This window comes from Zootoca vivipara, chromosome 1 (assembly GCF_963506605.1).
Source record: "Zootoca vivipara chromosome 1, rZooViv1.1, whole genome shotgun sequence".
NCBI lineage: Eukaryota > Metazoa > Chordata > Lepidosauria > Squamata > Lacertidae > Zootoca > Zootoca vivipara.
This window is the reverse complement of record NC_083276.1, coordinates 40333749-40355294: the sequence shown is the minus strand read 5'-3', so window position 1 is coordinate 40355294 and position 21546 is coordinate 40333749. Positions and strand designations below refer to the sequence as shown.

General features: G+C 41.8%; 1 protein-coding gene across 3 annotated transcripts; it reads left to right on the top strand.

Moving 5' to 3' along the window:
* The first annotated feature begins 944 nt into the window (after positions 1-944).
* KATNBL1 (katanin regulatory subunit B1 like 1) lies at positions 945-21546 on the top strand. Of its 3 annotated transcripts, XM_035110855.2 has the most exons (10): positions 946-1098; positions 10685-10812; positions 12731-12771; positions 13404-13686; positions 13930-14048; positions 14448-14498; positions 14583-14672; positions 16511-16600; positions 18377-18470; positions 20231-21546. In XM_035110855.2, exons 2-10 carry the CDS (start codon positions 10699-10701, stop codon positions 20261-20263), a joined length of 915 nt encoding a protein of 304 aa, XP_034966746.2. In that variant the 5' UTR covers positions 946-1098; positions 10685-10698; the 3' UTR covers positions 20264-21546. The 3 variants fall into 3 exon arrangements, with proteins under 3 accessions (XP_034966729.2, XP_034966746.2, XP_034966756.2); XM_035110838.2 differs by lacking the exon at positions 20231-21546 and having other exon boundaries at positions 945-1098; positions 18377-20222; XM_035110865.2 differs by lacking the exons at positions 18377-18470; positions 20231-21546 and adding an exon at positions 16697-17369.

The following is a 21546-nucleotide window of genomic DNA, read 5'->3' as shown; positions in this document are numbered from 1 at the left end:
TTGACTGTGCTGTATAATGAACTTGTGATGCCTGAACAGTAGGATCTAGAGAAGAAGCAGTGAGCACTGAAAGCCCTGGGGTATGACGACTTTCTGACTATTTGCCTGTAAGGTAAAGAGCACATGAGCACGAAAGCAAGACTGAGGCGGAGCAAGCTTCACGGACAACGTGAAGGACTGATTACACAGGAGGCTGGCCGGGGAAATCTCAAAGATGCTCAGGAGCTCCTTCAAACAGCCACTTGATGCTCCTACAGCTCCACAGAGCAAAACGCCTGTTGACCAGAGAGGGAGGCTGCCTTTGGCTAACGAAAGTCAGTATGTACGTAGCAACCTTGGAAGGGAGGTGGTGACCGCAGGGGTGGCACAATTCATTTTGCTGCTTGAGGCAGAATGGGAAGGTGCCGCAACTGTGACTTAGAGTGGAAGGCGAGAGGGGTGGGGGCAATTTTTGGCTTTCGCACAGGGCGCCACCGAACTTTTGAAAGCCAGAAGTCCTCCCCTGGCTGCAGGTCCTGCTGTTGGACCGGCATCCAGTGGAGGAGCTTCTCAGCACCACTGCAGGTGCCTCCCACCCCAGTCGCTGGAGAAGTGAGAGGAGGCGGCAGCGGCGAGATCTCACCAGAGGTCCCCGGAACTCCCTGCCACTTTTCCGGTGGCGGCGGCAGCGCCTGAGGCAGTTGCCTCAGGGTTCCCCACGGGCGGGCGGCTATCCTCGTCGCCAAACAAGGCAGTCGCGTTATTGACTCCTTTAGCCTGCTGCCGTGCCTCCCCCATCTCCGCGCTTGCAGAGCCCGAGAAGCCCAGCGCGCCTCGACTGCGGCCAAGTCCCCCGGCCCGCCGCGTGTGCGCTGCACGTGACCGGAGCGCGAGTCAGCCGGGGAGGGAGGAGCGCTGCGGGTGACGGCGCCTCCCTCACAGGCCCGCCTGTCCGGACTTCCCGGTCCCAGCGTGCACTGCGGCGGCGTTTGAATGGCGCTCGCTACGCCGAGTGGGCCCCGGCGCTAGGACTCCGCCGCCGCCGCGCCCGGCGGCTCCCATTTGAGGCCCGTCCAGCAGCAGAACCCGCGGCGTCTGGACCATGAGCAGCACTCGCAGGTGAGCTAGCGGTCGCCCGCTCGGCCCTGGCCCCGGAGCCGGCGGTGGCTGCCGGGCCGTCCCACCCAGGCGTTCCTCTTCTTCATCCTCCCTGCTCGTGCACGCAGGCCCGGGTCAGGTGCGAAGCAGCAGCTGGGGCCGCAGGGAGAGAGTGCCGCCGCCCCTTCCCCCTCGCCCGGGCGCTCTTCTTCTTCCTCGCTTTATATGTAGTTTCCTTTCATTCGCCCGGGGCAGGGAAGGCCCACCTCCCTCTCTGCTGCTGTTGGGAGGAGTGCTAATGGGCGGGGGTGAGGCTGGCTACTAGTTTCTACCTGTCTGCGAGCCACCCACTGTCATGCTGCCTGTTGACGAGGCTGCATTTGTGTTGGATCCCCCACAATTGGGACCCAGGTGGCGCTGTGGTTAAATCACTGAGCCTAGGGCTTGCTGATCAGAAGGTCGGCGGTTCGAATCCCTGTGACGGGGTGAGCTCCCGTTGCTTGGTCCCAGCTCCTGCCAACCTAGCAGTTCGAAAGCACGTCAAAATGCAAGTAGATAAATAGGAACCGCTACAGCGGGAAGGTAAACGGTGTTTCCATGTGCTGCTCTGGTTTGCCAGAAGCAGCTTTGTCATGCTGGCCACATGACCGGAAGCTATACGCCGGCTCCCTCGGCCAATAATGCGAGATGAGCGCGCAACCCCAGAGTCGGTCACGACTGGACCTAATGGTCAGGGGTCCCTTTACCTTTACCTTTACCCCCATTTACACACACACACCCAGCTCGTGAGTATGCGCTGTAAAACTATTTTAAGAAATTGAGGTGCACTATTCTTTAAGCACCAAATTCGGGAGACAGAAGGATCACATACACACACACACACACACACGGTTTTCTTTCAGGCTCCCTTCCCTCCTGTATTTACACCAGTGACTTTATTCTGGACGTACCACATGTTTAAGGTTGCATGCCTGTGCACTCTTACAAGCCCTGTTGGGCTGGACGGAATTAGGTTCTGAGTAACCGTGCTTAGAATGGGGGCCTTAAGAAACCTGTGGACAGACTATTGGTCCTTCTAACTTCAGTGTTGTCTATGCTGATGGGCAGTGCGACTCTCTAAGATTTGGGGTAGAGGTTTCTCAGAGCTACCTTGAGATGCTTAGGAATTTAATCTGCATGCAGAGCGGATGTGCTGCCCCTGAACTATGATGTCTTCCATGAACTGCAGTGCCAGTACTCTCATTGTGTATAGTGTGATTGTCTCCTAAAATGGGGTTCCTCTATTGTTCTATATTATGCAGGACAATACTCGCACCAATGCCTTTTAGCTCTTAATTCACCAGGTGATATTAGTGTTTTTGCTGGTGGGGAACCCTTGGGTAACTCAGAGCTGTTTGAAGAAATGACTTTGCGACTTAATTTTAAGGGATGTCCCTATTTAACAGAAGGATGGCATCATGAGGCCAATATGCAACACAACAAATACCTGCCAATAGTGTCATGCAGTGTAAAATAGTGCAAGAGCTCACTGTGCCTTGTGCCGCCTTCTTTGATTTGGTGGAGGGGAGAGGTGTAGCACAAGGGGGAAGAGTGTATTGGGGTGGAGATGATGAGGTGGAAATGCAAGTAAATCATATAAGGTTACAGACAATGCAGTCAGGCAAGTGGGGCAGTGGATGATAGTTCCCTAAAACTTTATATGCAAGGTGCCTATGTATTCCAACCTCTTAGCAGGTGGAGCAATAGAAACATAGCCAGGGGCTGTCCTCAAAGCCACTTTCTGTTAACAGGAGAACTTGAACCTGTTTCACATCCAGGTAGTTTCACTCCTCCAACTTAGTTCGCTGGACCTTGCTAATTCTACCAGTACCTAAGAATCTTAACATTTTGCTGCAGTTCACATTATTATTATGTTGCCATAGATGGTCCATGGGGTCACAAAGAGTCGGACACGACTAAACAACAACAACCATAGCATTCTAACCTTTGTGTGCAGAATCTAACATACAGTACTTTCTTTTTCAGTTACAGGTAGGTAGCCGTGTTGGTCTGGATCGAAGTAAAATAAAAAAATTCCTTCAGTAGCACCTTAAAGACCAACTAAGTTTTTATTTTGGTATGAGCTTTCGTGTGCATGATCTGAAGAAGTGTGCATGCACACGAAAGCTCATACCAAAATAAAAACTTAGTTGGTCTTTAAGGTGCTACTGAAGGAATTTTTTTATTCTTTTTCAGTGTATTTTACATTTTGTAATCTATCCTTCCAAGTCAGGCATCCCCAAACTCAGCCCTTCAGATGTTTTGGGACTACAATTGTCATCATCCCTGACCACTGGTTCTGTTAGCTAGGGATAGTGGGAGTTGTAGTCCCAAAACATATGGAGGGCTGAGTTTGGGGGTGCCCGTTCCAAGTAGTTCATGAGGGCATGCACCCCCTCCAGTTTACCTGTGCAAGAATGCATGGTTTGCTATGCTGAGGGGGTAGCCACTAGTATCATTGTGCCTGAAGAGAGACAATTTAAAAGTGGTTGATCAAATTAATAGGTGTGTAATTCTGTACACATTTACCCAAGAGTAAGCCTCATTAAATAGAAAGGACCTTATTCTGAGTAAACATACATGTCCTTATGCACAGTAATCAGTATATCATCACATGGTTAACAAGATCTTCATCTGACCCACTAAAGAAATGATAATTAATACTCATCCCTCTCTTACCATGAAATATTTTAAAAAGTGCTACAGCACAGCTGAATATCCTATGGCTTGTATCCAGTGTAGCACTAAGTGACCATCCTGTCAGTACAATGACTACGTCTTACACAATAAGACTTCCCTGTTTCATCCCTCCAGATGTTTTGGGACTACAACTCCCACCATCCCTAGCTAACAGGACCAGTGGTCAGGGATGATGGGAATTGTAGTCTCCAAACATCTGGAGGGCCAGGTTTGGCCATGCCTGCTCTATGTGCTCCCTGTGCCCTCCCCAAATCTATTTTCAATGGTTAGGGGGGAACCCATTAAAGATTTAGGGGCTGCAGATGGGGAGGGAGAGGGGTAAGTCCCACTATGCAAGCATAAATCTTGCACTGTCAGGTTTAATGGGGTACTGATCATTGTGGCATAAGGATGCTAACATTTTTCTCAGAAGGTTTTTAATTCTGTGGTAAAGTACCATACTGAAAACAATGTGTTACCACAAATTCTTGACATTCAGTGGATTATCTCATTTGATAAATAAATGGATTTTGGAGTAATAATAATAATAATTTATTTATATCCTGCCCATCTGGCTGGGTTTCCCCATGCACTCTGGGTGGCTCCCAACCAAATATTAAAACACAATACAGCATTAAGCATTAAAAACTTCCCTGAACATAATGGAAAGCATAAGGAGTAATTTTGCTGTTTATCTGTGTTTTTTTATCCTTTTCATTTTTATTACTTTCACTTATTTTAGAAGTACTTAAGCCCACAAACCTCCTTAGCTCTTTTTTCTCCTTTTGATGCACCCTACAAAGCAGACATAGGTTGTCCAACTTACAAGCTGCTCACAGTGTTTAAGTTTCATGCGGTCACATGGCAAAGTTTTTGGTTGACTATATAATTTTGGGCGGCAAGTGATTGTATTTTTAAAAGGTCCATATTTTCAAAAAAATTGCATTTAGGGAGCAAGTCTGCCTTTGGCATTAGCTTAAAACAGGCCAAGAAAAAAAAACCTTTTCAAAATTGATTTTTATTTATTTTTAAGATGACATAGAAAGCAGCACCTTTTTCCTGACTTCCAGAAGTTGCTTACTGATACGTTAGTGCTTCTCTTGACCTTCCCTTTCCTTCAGTTTTGGTGCAGAAGACCTGTATATATCTACCAAAAGGAGGAGAACCTGGGCTTCAGATGTCTGATGGTAATAGGAAAAGATGCACAGCATGAAAGTGCACTGCAAAAAGTCTCTCTTCTGAGGACTGTCTATTTTGTTAAATTTTGAAACCCTTAAGATATAATGCTGCCTGATCAATTATTTTAAAAGTGTTACTATGTGCATTGCATATAGACAGTCTTGTGGATAATCGCAGCACTTTACCCATCTTCTTGCACTTGCCTGTCACAGAATAATTGTGGTTAGTGTTGCCTGTAGTTTATTGAAATGAGCCAGCATTGTGGTTAATGAACCTGACTTGTTAGAGTAAAGCATAGTTAACACTAAGTACAATTTGTCTGGGTTCTGTCGGGACCTTAAAAGCTGTGATTAGCTCAAAACAGAAATGGATGCTTTTGATCTCCTTCCCGAAAGTGTGATAAGGGAGGGTAAAGGGAAAAATGCACAAGCCCAAGGCTTGAACACACAGTACTAAACCAGCCTTCCCCAAATCAGAGCCTTCTAGATGTTTTCGTCTACAATTAGTCCCGACCAAAATGTCCAGTGGTCAGAGATTATGCATGTTTTTTAGTCTGAAACACCCAGATGGTACCAGGTTTGGGAAGGAGGCATTTAATTATGGTTTTGTGTTATGTGTAAACCAGGCCACTGATCATTGCAGACTTCAAAGAGTTTGCCAACTTTGGCTTGGTGCCCGCTGTAGTTATACAAGTAGTGTTAACCATAGTTAGCTGTGAAATTGGCAGAGTACCCCCTTGATTGGCTGACCGGGGGGGGGGGGAGAGAACCATGTGGATTACAGATCAAACTGAAGCTATCTAAAAAAGCACAACCCAAAAGGAAAGGGATTGGAAGGGAAGAGGAAGTAAGTCAGAGGTAGGGAACCCTTTTCAGCCCAGGAGCCACATTTCCTCACAGGCGACATTCTGGGGGCTGCATGGACAAGGCTAGAGGAAAAAAATGGTCAGAGCAACGAATGTGACATAGTTCTGTACAAAGCCTACAATTCAACTACACAATAGTCCAAAGTTACATACATGTCTACATACACACTGCTACCCTGGCAAACAAGATACAATATCATGGTTCAGGAGCACATTCCAGGCAGGCAGAAGCATGTGAGGAAGGCGCGAGTGAACAGGGCCAGTGAGGGATTTGTGCTTGAGAGAGTCTCAAGAGCAGGCTTCCTCAACCTCAGCCCTCCAGAGGTTTTGAGACTACAATTCCCATCATCCCTGACCACTGGTCCTGCTAGCTCTACGGATCATGGGAGTTGTAGGCCAAAAACATCTGGAGGGCCAAGGTTGAAGAAGCCTGCTCAAGAGCTTGATAGAGAGAACTGGAGGATGATATTTGGTCCATGAGCCAGAGAGGTGTCTCCCCCCCCCCCATTGAAATAAACTCAAGGACGAGGTTTTCTAATACTGTATGTCTGCTCCAAGCTCTAGAAAACTGCATATTGTTATCTTTTGAAGGCTGCTATAGGCTTAATGTAGATATGATTTTCACCATGTGCTACAAACTAGGATTGCTCTTCTAGGAACTGGAGCTATTTATTTATGAAGCTGAATTGCTAACAAGAAAGGAGTGTCAGAATTCCATCTCTGAGAACTAATTTGATGGGCATAGGGTTCAGTTGGGAAAAGGCTGATTGGTACTACAGTAGATTACTCATGTGATAATAACTGATAATTTCAGCTGAGCTGAGGATTTTGGCTGGACAACTTTTAATTTGCTAATTAAGATAATTAAGGTTTTGTTTTGAAAGAGACACAGATTTAGAGGGAGTGAACAGCTCTGAATTTAATTTAGGCTGCAATCTTATACACACTTCACATGAGTAAATCCCATTGAACTCAGTGGGACATCAATTGAGAAGACCTACACAGAAGTGCACTGTCGTTGTAAAGTATTCAGGATTTTTCTGATTTGGGGAAAACAACAAGCAACCAGCACACGTGCTACCAAGACTTATACTTTACCAAAAATACAGGTTTGGTTCCAATTTCTGCTGTTGAAGTAATACAGTCACTTAAAAGCAACATTTTTGCATTATGAGGTGCCTTTTGTATACAAGCACATCAACCACATCCTGAGAGCTGCTATTAGATATCAAACTTATAATCTTTGCAATTTTACCAAATTACAGTGGTGTAACAGGATGCTGGTGGTGCTGTGGTCTAAACCACAGAGCCTATGGCTTGCCGATCAGAAGGTCAGTGGTTCGAATCCCCGGGATGGGTGAGCTCCCGTTGCTCAGTCCCTGCTCCTGCCAACCTAGCAGTTTGAAAGCACATCAAAGTGCAAGTAGATAATTAGGTACCGCTCCGGCGGGAAGGTAAACAGCGTTTCCGTGCGCTGCGGCTTAGTCATGCTGGCCACATGACCTGGAAGCTGTACACCGGCTCCCTCAGCCAGTAAAACAAGATGAGCGCCACAACCCCAGGGTTGTCCGCGACTGGACCTAACGGTCAGGGGTCCCTTTACCTTTAACAATTGCAGCTGTAAAAATGGTGGGGTGAACAAAAAAATCAATTCATGGTCATGCTTACCATATTAGAAGTAGTCAAGCTTCAAACGTAACTGTTACATTTATTGTTTTATTTCCTCAGCATTAGTAGGAGTGCAAATTGCCTTGAGCACAATAGTTCCCTTTTCAGCTTTTGCTCCTATCTTTATAAGTCGTATTAAAATTTGAAATAGAAAAAAAATCTAATCTCATTGCAACGTATGCCTGGGGATGGTAGTTAATTGATGTGATACTAATTTCCAGTGCTCTAAATTTATTAGGATCTGATTAGTTTGAGTTATATCTGGAAAAACAAAACTAACAAATGCTTGAGGGGCCCATCCATGTGGCAGCTGAAGTTTAATGTGGATTCAGAGCTACTTGTTTTTCTTGGCAATCCTTGTCCAAACGTATGCAATCCTTGTCCAAATGCCAATTGCCAACCTATAGTAATCCAAGTTTTCCTGATCTGCAATTATCAAACATAAAAAATGCACAATTGCCTGAATGCTGTGCATGCTGAAGCATACTTTTTTGTGGCTGGTTCTTTGCATGTGTGGTGATGGGTTCTTTCTCTATTGCCACACCACCTACAGTGGTACCTCTACTTACGAATGTTTCTACTTACGAATTGAGCTCCTGGATGTGGTTTAGATAGGATTTTTTCTACTTACGAATTTTTAGAAAGGGTTGCTTCTACTTACGATTTTTTCCCCCAATGCATTCCTATGGGATTCGACGTACAAATTTTTTCGACTTACAAATGTGTGTTCGGAACGCATTAAATTTGTAAGTAGAGGTACCACTGTACTTCTGTTTGCTCCTTGCCTGAGCACAAACTACAGTAGCCATTTTGTTTCCATTTAGCTCAGAGGATGAGCATCCCTATTTCTGTTGGTGGCTGCTGAAGACATCCACAGTACAGTACTGTATATATGTACCGTATGTTTTTATTTCTAATATAGCTGTTTCATGCAAAACTGCACTTGCCCAAAACAGCTATATTCAAAATAAGATTGGTCCTTCAGGATATAAAGCGGTATTGGTAGCTACAGAATCTGCAACCTATTGTGCAAGATGACGAAATGCCCTGTGTTGACTTTAAGAACCATGTAAATATCTCAAATGTTTTCCAAGAGCCAAAAGTGCTTGAACTGAAATATTTGATGATATCTAAAATGCAGTACAGTGGTACCTCGGTTTAAGAACAGCCCTGTGTACGAACTATTCCAGGCATCCCCAAACTATGGCCCAGGGGCCGGATACAGCCCAAAGGACTCATTTATCCGGCCCACAGCACCCCCCGCTGCCTGCTGCTGCCACCCGCTCTTACCAGCGCGGCAGGGCTGCCCACTTCCGGGTCGCAGGAGCACTGGAAATAGCTTGCGTGCATGCGCAAACGTCATTTCCGGCGCACTTCCAGGTCGGAGGAGGCCCGTGCACATGCACACAAGCTATTTCTGGTGCTCCTGCGACCCGGAGGTGCGCCGAAAATAGCATGTGCACACACGTATGAGCACTCACTCCCCTGCCCTCCAGCCCACCACGCGATCGCCGCTGCAGGCACTGGCCCAAAACGCGGTAAGTTTGGTGGCCCCTGAACTATTTGGTATAAGAACTCCGCAAAACTGAAAGTAGTGTTCCGGTTAGTGAACTTTACCTCTGTCTACAAATGGAAGCCGAAAGGTGGAAGGACACCAGGGGTTGGAGGCCTCGTTGGGGAAAGCGCGCCTCGGTTTAAGAACGGTTTTGGTTTAAGAACGGACTTCCGGAACGGATTAAGTTTGTAAACCAAGGTACCACTGTACACTTATAGCTTAGATATTCAAACAAATCCAAAGCAGTACCTAGTAACTATTTTATTGTAATATTTGTTGGTATTTTAAAGATTTCTTTACATATTCACTGGGTTATGCCCTCACTCTAGTATTTGAGCACTAGTTTGGTAGCTGCTGTTGGTGACCAGGAATTCCATTCAGGCAAGTGAGTAGGCTGATGGAAGAGAGATGAAACACTCCAGCTCTCTTTTCCACCTGGCTTAGAAATGTTGTGCATCTTTCCAGCCAGCCCCCAGCAGGCTAATAACATTTTTGCAAGTTAGTAACTTATGTAGAAGGCTGAACTAGACTGTGTCACATTGTGATATTCTATGCAATAAAATGGTCAGGATAGGTAAACCAGAAGGTTAGTACTTCTGTTACTGCTGCATGGATATTAACATTCAGAAAAAGGTATTACATTGACATGAATTTCTACTTTCCTCTTTTCTTTACCTATGCACTTGTTCTGAAAAAGCATTTTTAAGGAAGCAGCAGCTCTACTTCAGTCCAGTAAGACTGAAGAGCTGATTACCTATTTATAGACTCTGCACAAAGCATCTTTGCAATGGAACATTGCCCTCCATAGTATGCTGCTACCTTAGGCTCCAGAGGTTGGTTGTGCAGATCTGAAATTGATTTATAAGTATTCCCAGGGATTATTTTGAGAGAAGGAAACAAAAGCTTATGAAATGCGGGCCACAAATCACTAACTAATTTTATTTCATGTTTATTTATTAAAAATAAAATACCAAACTTAATGGCCTTTATGCTAGACTTCAAATTGTCTGTGGTTCTTATGTTTCTGAAACCAATTTATATTAATGTTATTTATTAACTGAGGAGTTGTAAGCCAGTGCTGAAGAGAAGAAACCGTCAGGCGCTTAGTTAGAAAGTTAGCACTGTATAGCCTATGGCAGATAATAGTATGTATCCAGATGGATCCCTTTGAAAATTAAAAAATAAAATAAAAATGATGGCAGCAATGAGATTGGCATTAGGTGTTAGCAGATCTTCAGACTGAATTAACCAATGTGCATTGACATATTTTGAATATTAATTGTGTGAATATTCCATGTTGTACAGCACCTTGCTGTGTTTTTTTGAAAGTGTGCTGTATAAATATTTAAATAATAATAAACAGTGCAGAAACTTCAGGTGTCCTTATTGGACCATATCAATGATGAGGTTTTTTAAAATCTCTATCCTAGTATCCCCAGGGCATGTATTAGTTTAGTACTTATCACTTACAGCTGATACAGTTTTATAGACTTCCCTGTAGATTGCATCTAATGCGCTAAATAAGTACAGTAATGTCTTCATTAAATCTCATTCAGATTACTGTGGGATTGACAGATAATGTTAAGAATGAAAATTAACTTTACCTTTGTCTTGAAAACCAGGGATTTTGGATATTATGGCAACTGAAGCCCAAAATGTTAGAAAACGAATGCTATTGTATAGTGACGGTCGTCCTGTTGATCTCCCTAGAAAAAGGAGTTCTTATTCCATTAATGAGAACATGAAGGAGGTAAGCTTTTACGTTTTCATCTAGATCACATAACAAGTTTTCTAATGCAAGACATACACAGCTAGTTCTATTGTTGTGTTTTGTGTTGTGAGTGTGTTGTGAGTGACCTCCCATTCAGAGCTGTAAAGGGTCATTAGTTCCAATATTATAATCAGCAAGAGCTACAGATACCCAGTAGCTCCAGTTGCTTTTTTATTTACAGTTTATAAAAACAAATAAAACTATTACAATTATAAAACATGTATAACTGTTCTATTTTTAAAAAAAAAATCAGCCTTGCATTGGGAAATTTACAGGTGCCTTAGAACAGCCTTTCTCAACCATGGGTTCCCATAGCTGCCAAGTTTTCCCTTTTCTCGTGAGGAAGCCTATTCAGCATAATGGAAAATCCCTTTAAAAAAGGGATAACTTGGCAGCTATGGGTTCCTAGTTGTTGAACTACAATTCCCATCATACTTGACCACTGGTCCTGCTAGCTAGGGATGATGGGAGTTGTACTTAAACAACATTGGAGGACCCAAGGTTGAGAAAGGCTGCCCTAGAGATTTATATAATTTAACCTGTTTATTTTATTTGTATTTAGTAAAGAAAGAGAAAAAAAACATTAAAACAGTCAAGGCTGCCGAATATTGTATATTAAACTGGCATCCATTCATTGTTACCAATGAATTTATAAAATAGAAAAAATTTCCATGAGAAAAAATAAGCACTGGAAAACTTGCTGCTCCACATCACTGACAACCTGTATAAGAATCTCTTTAGCCAAACCAGATGCCATTATGAAGGGGGTGTGGTTGACAGCCTTCATAAATATTGTCTCTTTATGATTTACTATTCACTAGCTATGTTTCTAAATAGAATGAAATGATGGGCTTCTAAAGAACATGCTTAGGGCATCCAGAAGAGGCAAATACAGAAAATGGCTGCTAATTTCTAGAAATATTCTGATAGATCCACCTATCCACCCATTTCAAAATGGGGAAGGTGTTCTCACTAATTTTCCAAGTAGTGTTGCATTAGCACGAGTCCTTCTTTATAACTGAACCTGCAGGTTAAGATCTGCTTGACAAATTGCTTCTTTTTCCTTCTGCATCCCTCCTTGTAACCCATCCATCTATTGCACTCTTACGTTATTTTGAGTCTGTGTGAGCGTGATTGTGATTGTGCAGTCAGTTGAAGAAGGAAGCTTTCCACATTTGGGGTAAAATGTGAAAAGCACAAAAATGAGCCTAAACAAGTTAACAGCAATGGGGATAGGTGATGAATTCTACATGTTTGATAGCAACACAGTTAAAACATGAGAAATCATTTTCTTCCAAAGCCATACTCTCCACGACCAAAAGAACTGCAAGTGAAAATGCCTTTTTAATTTATAACACCAAAGGTAGCAACAGAAAAGTGGTTCAGAAAAGTGGTTCGTATTGATACCTTACCTTTCTCTGGGGAGTCCCGATGAGTCAGAATATCAAATGTTAGAACATTCAAATGCTGAGCAGTCTCACTATCACCATATTGATAATATGACAGATAATAGCTCACTTGGTGTGCTGGAGAAACCATCCTCAACAATATTACATTCTCAAGCTGTTGGCAGACTTATCTAAGACCCTGGCAATCAAGTGTACTTTCCCCCCAACATTTTATTAGTAAAGACTGACATTATAACACAGGTTGTAGTACAAAGTTTTCTCTGATGTCATAATCCCACCTCTTGCCTTGGGTGTCACAATATCATGTCCTTCAGCTAGATGCTCAGAGCAGCCATTAGTGGTTTTGCTCTGCGGCAACAAAAATAAATGTATTTTCCCCAAATGCTTGTTGTATACAGCAATTGAAACAAGGTGGGGGAAAAAAGAAAATCAGACACATAGAAAATAGTAGGTTTTTTCATTCTTGGTTATATGCTGTTTATATCTAGGGTAAGAAATCTGCAAAACTTTTGGCTTCTTCCACAGGCAGGTAAGAGCTGCTTCTCTTAATCTTGGAGACAGAATTCTACAACTGATCAATTTAGACAAGTCCCCTTTCCGATTATCAGTGAAGAATATTGAATGAGCATCTTTTAGCCCAGTTTCTTAGAAGTTAGTTTAGCGGTAATTCGGGTTTGTTTGTGAGTTACCACTTGGTTTGTCTGGAGCAAAGCAAACCACAAACCCATGGCTTAGCTCTGGGTTATGTAACAGCAGAATGACTTGGGGAGGGGCAGAGCAGCCACAGTTTTCACATACTTGCATGTTTGCGTTTAGCCATGGTTTGCGTTAGCATTATGTGTGAACTGGACCAGTATCTTTGGCTTTCTAGTAAATGAGTTAATGCAGTGTTTAATACCCCCTGCACCACTATCCAGTGCCCATTTTGCATCAGCATAATGATACATTAAAGATTGTTCAGATCCTGACACTCACATTACCAAAGTAATTGATAAAAGTGTTTCCCATGTAAGTCAGATTGCAGGTTTAAATTGTGTCAGTTCATAAAAAATGCAGGATGCTACTATGGTAAATAAAATTTTACTGCAAAATATCATAACATAGCATGCACTATACATTATGATTTTGACTAGATACTAAAGTCATTGTTTGGTATTGCAGAACAACTGTTGGGCAAACTTTGACCAGCCCCCATCCTCTGTTCAAAGTAGTATATTGCAGAAGAAAAGCTCACTATTATACTCCAAAGCCTTGTTTCAGAAAGAAACAGCTCCCTAAAGTCAAGAGCCGTGACATGGCAAATAAGGAAAATGAACTGGCATGTGCAGCTGATCTGCCAGCAAAACTGCCTGCTGACGGTCGTACTTTCTTACTAAACTCCAGTGATTCTGGCCGCTCTCAAACAGAAAGTCCATCATCAAAGTACAGTGGATTTTTTTCAGAGGCAAGTTAAATGTTACGTGATACTTGTTTTAAAATGAAAAACTGGAATCTTAAGAATGCTGGATTACTTCCAATCTTAGTTGTTTTGTAGGGCTTGGATTTTGTAACCATTGTATTTTAAAATGTTGGTCAGATAGCCTGTAAGGAACTGTGCATGATAGCTTTAATGAGAACCAGCAGGATACAAACAGTTTAGGTTGACAGTTGTTGGTTAATAGTGGCTAAATTGTTCCCATGTCTCTAGGTTTCAGAAGATCATGATACTATGGCACAGGTTCTCTTCAGTAGAAACCTCCGGTTGAATGTAGCTTTAACTTTCTGGAGGAGAAGAAGTATAAGCGAGCTCGTAGCCTATTTAATAAGGTAAATATGAAAAGTGTCACTGGTATAATCCAGTCCACAATGGTTTCAGTGCTTGTATGTGGAGGATTCCCACTCCCTCAGAGGCAGAGGGCTGGATGGGAATGTAGAAATCATGCACAGACCTCCCATTCACCTCAGTGGCCCATGTACTACTTTTGCAAGTATCCACTGAAAGGAGACAGCAGGACTCTAAAACTTGTTGGACTCGAATACAGATGCTGTGTAAAGTTTGCATGCATGTCATCTTTTTTCTTTTCTTTTTTTATTGCAGCTATTCTTAGTCTTCTGTATTTAAATGCATGTGCTGGCTCATGAATTATTGAGCTTAAAAGTCTCAAGTCTAGAAGAATTACATAGAGCTGTGTCTAATAGTGTACATTTTTTTACTGATGTTTCCAGGATACAAGATCTGGGTGTAGTGGTAGACTGCCTTCCTGTTCTTACCAGCAGGTAAAAATACACCTAGGGGTAGGGGTTTGTGGAGCTCAGATTTATAAGAGCAAGTTTATGTATACTGACATTATCTTATTTCAGTTTACAGGAAGAAAAACCATATATTTCCGTGGGCTGCTGTGTAGACCTTCTACCAATAGTTAGATTACTGCTTAAGAGCAAATTCGAAGAGTAAGTTTTAAAATATAATTCTCTTCATAGATGCTGACAAAGTAAATGTTAATCTTCTTTCACTAGCTGCTCCAATTTTTAAGCCCTCTTTGTGCTAAGGGGCCCGTGGGCTTCAGTACTGAGACTGCCTTGGTCACCCTATATGATGGCCTGTGTTGGGAGAAAGACAGGGTGGGGAGTCTGTTCCTACTGATACGTCTCTTCCTCCGGTATTCTTGACAATGACATTGTTCTAGAGTGCCTAGCCAGGATGGGAGCTGGAGGCACTGTTTTGCAGTGGTTCCACTCCTATCTGGATGGCCAACTCCATAAAAATGTCATGGTCAAGAGTCTCCTGTGTAGAGCTCTGTAGGGTTCAGTCTTTTAATCCATTCTATTTGGCATCTTTAGGATACAGCTGAGTGGGAATTATCCAGAGTTTTAGAGTGTGCTGCCATCACTATGCTGATTGCACGCAACACTGTTTTTCCTTTATAGCTCGAGTAGGTGTGGCAGTGGATATGCTGTCTGGCCTCAGTAATGGACTAGGCGAGAGCCAATAAGCTGAAGCTCATTCGAGACAAGATTGAGACACTGCAAGTTGATTCCTCTGACTGGATGAGTGAAGTGGATCCTGTTCTGAGTGGCATCTCTCACTCCCTGAAGGAGCAGGTCCACAGCTTGAGGGTATTCTTAGATCCAACATTGCTACTAGAAGCCCAGGTGACATCCATGGGATAGAGTATCGTTCACCAACTTTGGCTGTTGTCCAGCTAGGACCTTTTCTGGATGGAGATACCTTTACTCCAGCTGTCTACATTCTGGTCTAGGCTGGATTACTGCAATGTGTTGTATGTGGGGCTTCCTTTGAGGACTGTTTGAAATGCAGTGCCCAGACTGTTAACAAAAACATAGGAAGGCCTAGGAAGGCGTAAACCTAGAGCATCTGTTTTGGCCCAACTGCATTGACTTCCAACTACAGTAGCTTCTGAGCTCAGTTCAAAGCACTGGTTTTCACCGTTATTAAAGTCCCATGCAGGTCAGATTATATTGATGTTACAGTTACTTAAATCCAGGCTTTGATGTGGTTTTATCATTGTTACTGTATTGATATTGTGTATTTGTTTATACATTTTCATTATGATTTATTGTATTTATATGGTAAATTGATTTAAGACTTACTATAAAATGATATGCAAGGCTAATCAATCTAAAACACTATTATCCATGTGCATGCATACTCTTTCAACTACCATCATCTTGATTGCATATTTTCTGCTTGTAACATGCTGAAAATAGTTGTGTTGTATGTGCTCATCACACTTCAGAAAGTATAGGCAGCGATAATTTTGCACAGCGATTCCGTTCCTGGTCCCTGTGCATGTCGGTAGAGTGTGCACAAGCCTGCCCAGCCCTGTTATACCCCTGTCCCACCCTCTTCCGGGCCTAAAAGGACCCATGCATCGGAAGTTGACATGTGCAAAAAGGTTGCCACCTGTAGCTCTTAATCAAGCAATGGGTTCATTTTGCTTAATCCCGTTTACATAGAAAGATGCACAAAATATGAGACCCTCAGGTAGCTAGCCAAAGCGATCCAGAACAAAATTCCTTCCAAGTATCCCCACATAAAGTGATCAGTTGGATCTTGTATATGAAGCAAAACCCTTCTACTTTGCTTATGAGGAGAAAATGCCTGTGGCACTTATTCACATATTGTGGAAAGTTCCTTCAGTAACAGCTTTCTTAATTCCATTTCCCTCCTGTTTCTATGGAGGAACATTTTGCAAATGAATTTTCTGTCTTCTTGGGTTTAAACTCCTCTGCAGCATTTTTTGTAATACAAAATAAAATCATTTCAGATATGTGATCGTTGGCTTAAATTGGCTCCAAGCTGTTATTAAGAGGTGGTGGCCAGACCTTTCTGCCCATGCAGAAAAAATAGAGGATGGGTAAGTTACGCTTTTTAAAGTTCATGACAGTATGGCAGTTAATGTGACTTACATTTCATGTTTTTTTTAAAATTCACTCTGTTTTTTGCTTTACAGTTGCAGAACATTCCATGGCTTTGCAGATTAGCAATTGTTGAAACAGCCATAGTACCTGGAAATGCTTTGTTTAATATAATACCCACAATATACCATAAGCATTATTCTTAAAATGTCAAACTCCAAGCATGGTTTATAGCAGAAAACTGCAGTAGAGTGGCAGTCATTGTTCAGAGAAGATGATGTCAAGACATCTACAGATCATGTAGTGTGATTTCCCCTTCTCTTCCCTTCTTCTGGACCAGATTTGGAGGGTTCACCAGCAGGGTATAGGGGAGAGAGAGGAAGGGTACGTCCCATCACGCAAGCAGAAATCCATTGCACAATTGGGTGGGCATCACTGGAAGGGCCCCAAATATTGAATTTGTTTGTCTTTATAAAAATATTTATATGCTACCTTATGGCCCTCAAATGAGCCCCATTGCAGTTTACAAACATAAAATACTTTAGCTTTAATACACAACTGAGGCTTTGTAAAAGAGAAGAGTTTAGTTTCATCTCAAATCTTCTTTTAATAAAATGTTGAAAGAATTTGGCAAATTGTGTTTCAGAAGAAAAATATGGTTTTGTAACTATTAGGTAACTGCTTAAAATTGGCTGTTGTTGCAAAAAGACAATGATACTTCACTGTCTTTGAATGCTTTAAACCTATTTTGCTATATTCCACACACACACACACACACATTGAAAACCTAGTTTAACAAGTTTATTTTTGAAAATAGAGTAATCCATGGACTAAATGAAAATATGTCTAAGGACATATCCACACTATAGACTTAAACTGCTTTAACATGCCATTCAGCTTTCAGGAAAACTGGTTCTCTGAGGAGACATAGTATCTCTAATAGGATCATCTCAGAACTTCTTCAAACTTAGCATTCTTTAGCGGAAGCTATGACAGGAAAAATTATATCAAATGTATAAGAAGTATGTAGTATAGTTTAAATCTGTTAATCACTACTAACGTGTTCATGAGTATGGATCAGAAATGCAAGAAGCTTCCAACTGAATATGATAGTTTAGCATGATAAAGGAGAATATGTTTCTCAGTATATTCAGTTGGTTTCTTTAAAACTTTTTTTTATTTCCTTAAATAATATATGTAGAATCAAACTACCAGACAATATTTAAAATACCCCACATCTCAATTGCAGATGTAGATAATGTGGTTTGATGGGGGGGGCGTCTAAATGCTTTTAGGGTGATTATTTGAAAGATAAAGCCCTAATCAAAGCACTAGCAATAATTTTAACAACTGGGTTATTGAGGAAATCATTAAAAAAAAATCGAGTGCCTGAAACATTTTTTGCATGTTTTTTAAATCACTACAATGTACCCTCCTGTTCCCAGGTCAGAACTAGATTTTTGGGGTCAAATTGCTTGGAGCAGCACTGAAATCAATCAAATTAAACAATATAGTTTGAGATTCTTTTTCTCCCAGGATGTTTCATTACATTTTGCTTTCTCTATTGACTGACAGTTCTATCCATAAAAATTGGGAGAACTTTCTCCTTAGACTAAGATTCCCACCCCCCTAATCTTTAAAAAAATATTTTTAGTTTTTACCTATATGTATTTTTAATTTCCTGAACTGAAGGTGGAAAAACTACCATGGTAAAGGGGTGCTCAATTTTAGGGATGCCCAAAATATAATTCCATGTATCTGTCCTTCTTTCATAGAAATATTCAGATTTTAAAGACACAATTAAGTGGATTGTGGAAGCAAGAAAATCATCTTACTTTGGTTCCAGGATATACGGGTAATATAGCAAAGGTAATGTGTTTGTGGTGTTCCTTTGTGGTCTCAATGTTATACTGCCTCCATTACACTTAAGCTGTAGTGAGCTGATTTATTTTGTGGGGTGCTACTAAGCCAACCTAGCAGTTGGAAGCACGTCAAAGTGCAAGTAGATAAATAGGTACCACTACAGTGGGAAGATAAACGGCTTTTCCGTGTGCTGCTCTGGTTCGCCAGAAGCGGCTTTGTCATGCTGGCCACATGACCTGGCCACTGTACGCCGGCTCCCTCGGCCAATAATGCGAGATAAGTGCCGCAACCCCAGAGTCGGTCACGACGACCTAATGGTCTAAGCATTTGGAAGTCTGATTTCTCTATGTAAACAGCAACCAACTATTTCTCTTTGTTTAGTTAATGTGACGGGCCTGCAAAATGTTGGGGTGACTTTCATCAAACTGCTCTCGCTCTCCTCAGTCTTTGTCACTTTTAAAGTAGCCCATTAGTAAGTTAGATTGAATAACTTTGGCTTATTCTTTATTGTGGGTCTGCTCCTCAGTCTTTGCTTGGTAACCATTTCTTATCCCTTAGCTCTTTTGCTTGATCATCAGCCTGATCCTTGTTTTCTTTTATTCTGGACCAGCTGCAGAAGTATCAATTGCTTTCCTTCCTATTAGAGGAGGGAGCCGTGTATATGGCTCAAATGAAAAGGAAGAGAAGACATAATCATAACAATCCTTGAAGCAATTCCAAGTGCTCCAAGGGCTTCACATTATCTTGTCAACCTTGCCATAGCCCTGTGAGAAGCAGTTGTAGTATTATGTCTATATTGCAGATAGAGGGCTGAGAGCAAGTGTGAAGTACTTAATCGGCTTAGTGAGCTCATTGTACAGGTGAAATTCAAACCAGAGACTTTCTGGTTTTATCTCAGCTTCCTAGCGCTGATTCTGCACCAGCTCTCATGAAAGAAACATGCATGGTTGAGGAGGAAAGAATCTTATCCTTGCCCACGCATTACTGGAGCTCCTCCTTCCTGCAGACTTCTTCAGGTGTTATTAAGTTGCCACATATGAGGGGGCAATGGGGACAAGTGCACTAGCCTTGGCCCCTCATTGCCATTCTTGGTGCCCCCTCCAGCTTTCCAGGGTTATATCACAAGGTTGACATCAACAAGGAAGGCAGAGCTAGAGTATACTCTCTGGTCTCCCCCTACTCCCTGCATGGTAACTTAACCTTTGTCAGTAATGCCTGAAGAGAGGGCTTGTATCGCGCTCGCGCTCGCGCTCTCCAAAGGGGAGGACACAGAAACAAAAGATGCACTTTTCTCTCTTTCAATTGCACTTGCTCAGGGGCTTGGAACAATTCTAGAAGGGATAATCCATGTGCAGAAGGGAAGGATTTCCCAAGATATGTGCTTTAGCATAGCATCTATTGCTGGAAGAAGCAAGGGGCGGTTTGTACAGGGGAACTGTGAATAGTCCAACATCTCACCCTAGAGCAACAATTCCCATGTAACATTTCAGATTCTTGGGGTGGCGCCTGCAGTGGGGTGGGGTACACTGCTGTTCATATGGCTTTCTGTGAGCAAGGTGAGATATTCATGTAAAACACTTTCATTAAATTCTAGCAATATCGAATGTGTAAAAGAGAATCTTCAGAAGTGACATTTTTGTCCAAAAGCAAATGTTATTTGGCTGCATCAATTCAAACAGTCAGTGGTTGCCTCTTCTTAGATTCTAGCCCTACTTTGTGCAGTGAATGGCTCTTTGAATTAATTTATTTATCTCTCTCTTTTTAAGGATGTGGATGCTTATTTATTACAGCTGCACTGACATTCCTGGAGGACAAGTGTGTGTGTACATGTAGTGTGTGTTGGCTAAGAAGCCCTTCAAGTAATCCTGAACTATGTACTGTTTCCAAAAGGACATCTCTTCTGAGAACTGTCTTTGGCAGGAGAGGATTAGACCGCCAGACTGTTTAATTCAGCCACTAAAATCCATCTGCTTCACATTGAAGTGGAAAAATTTCTACTAGGAGCAACCTTTACTTCAATGAGGTGAAAGTGCACTATGAAAACTATACGTATGCCTTTGCTGCATTTTGGGATTGTTCAGTTACTGGATGAAGTCATGAAAGTGTTTCTACTGCATAATGGTATAAAACAGCAAAACTTAATTGTGAAGACAGAATTGCAGAACCAGTTACTAGGAACCACAAGAGACCAGTCGCCATAAATATTTTTTAAACTTTGTTTTTCTTATGAATTGTACAAATGTGTATATTTTCAAGATATTATGAAATTTTGCTGTATTGAAACTCTGAAATATGTCTGCTATATTAATCAAGATATTAAAGACTATTTTTGTTGCACTACTGAGAAACTGTATATAGCAAGGGGCCTTAACTACTAGTATTGCAAATAGCCAATGTAGTAAGAAACCATTATAGCCAATATATAAAGACGCTGTATAGAGGGATGGAAACTCTTTATTAAAAATCAGGGTGTTTACACAAATTGTGTACAAATCATTTTGAAACATTTTGCACACTTAAATATATTTAAGTGGATATTTCCACTGACTGACTACTTAAATTCCTGTATGACCTAAGAGTACTAAAATTTAGGCATAGAGGGAGGTTGTTAGCAAAATGGTGAATATGCACACCTAGCATTTTTAAAACTTAAATTTTCTAATATATTCTGTTGTGTTTCATTTAAATGTGTCGAGTAAACATACTAAATGTTACTATTGCTTTAATTAAGTTCACATAACTTCACCTGGTTCTCTCACTCCACTTAGGACATCTTCAGATATTTATAACTCCAGGCTCCTAGAAATGTTTACGGCCACAGTAAGCCTATGCTTTTCAGATTTGACAATGCATCTGCTACCTCCTCTAATTAATATTGCTGCAGCTCTTGCAAATGTAGTTGCCATATTCCTGGCTTAACATTTAAACTTACCGTAACTGGAAGATTAATGCAATACATCCAGTGCAAAAGTTTACAGTTGTGTTTCGTTTTACTCATTTGTGATATTTTAGTTCAATCTGCTATGGTTTATCAGCTATATTAAAAAGGAAAACAGGTTTGTGGGATGGCACCTGTGTCTTA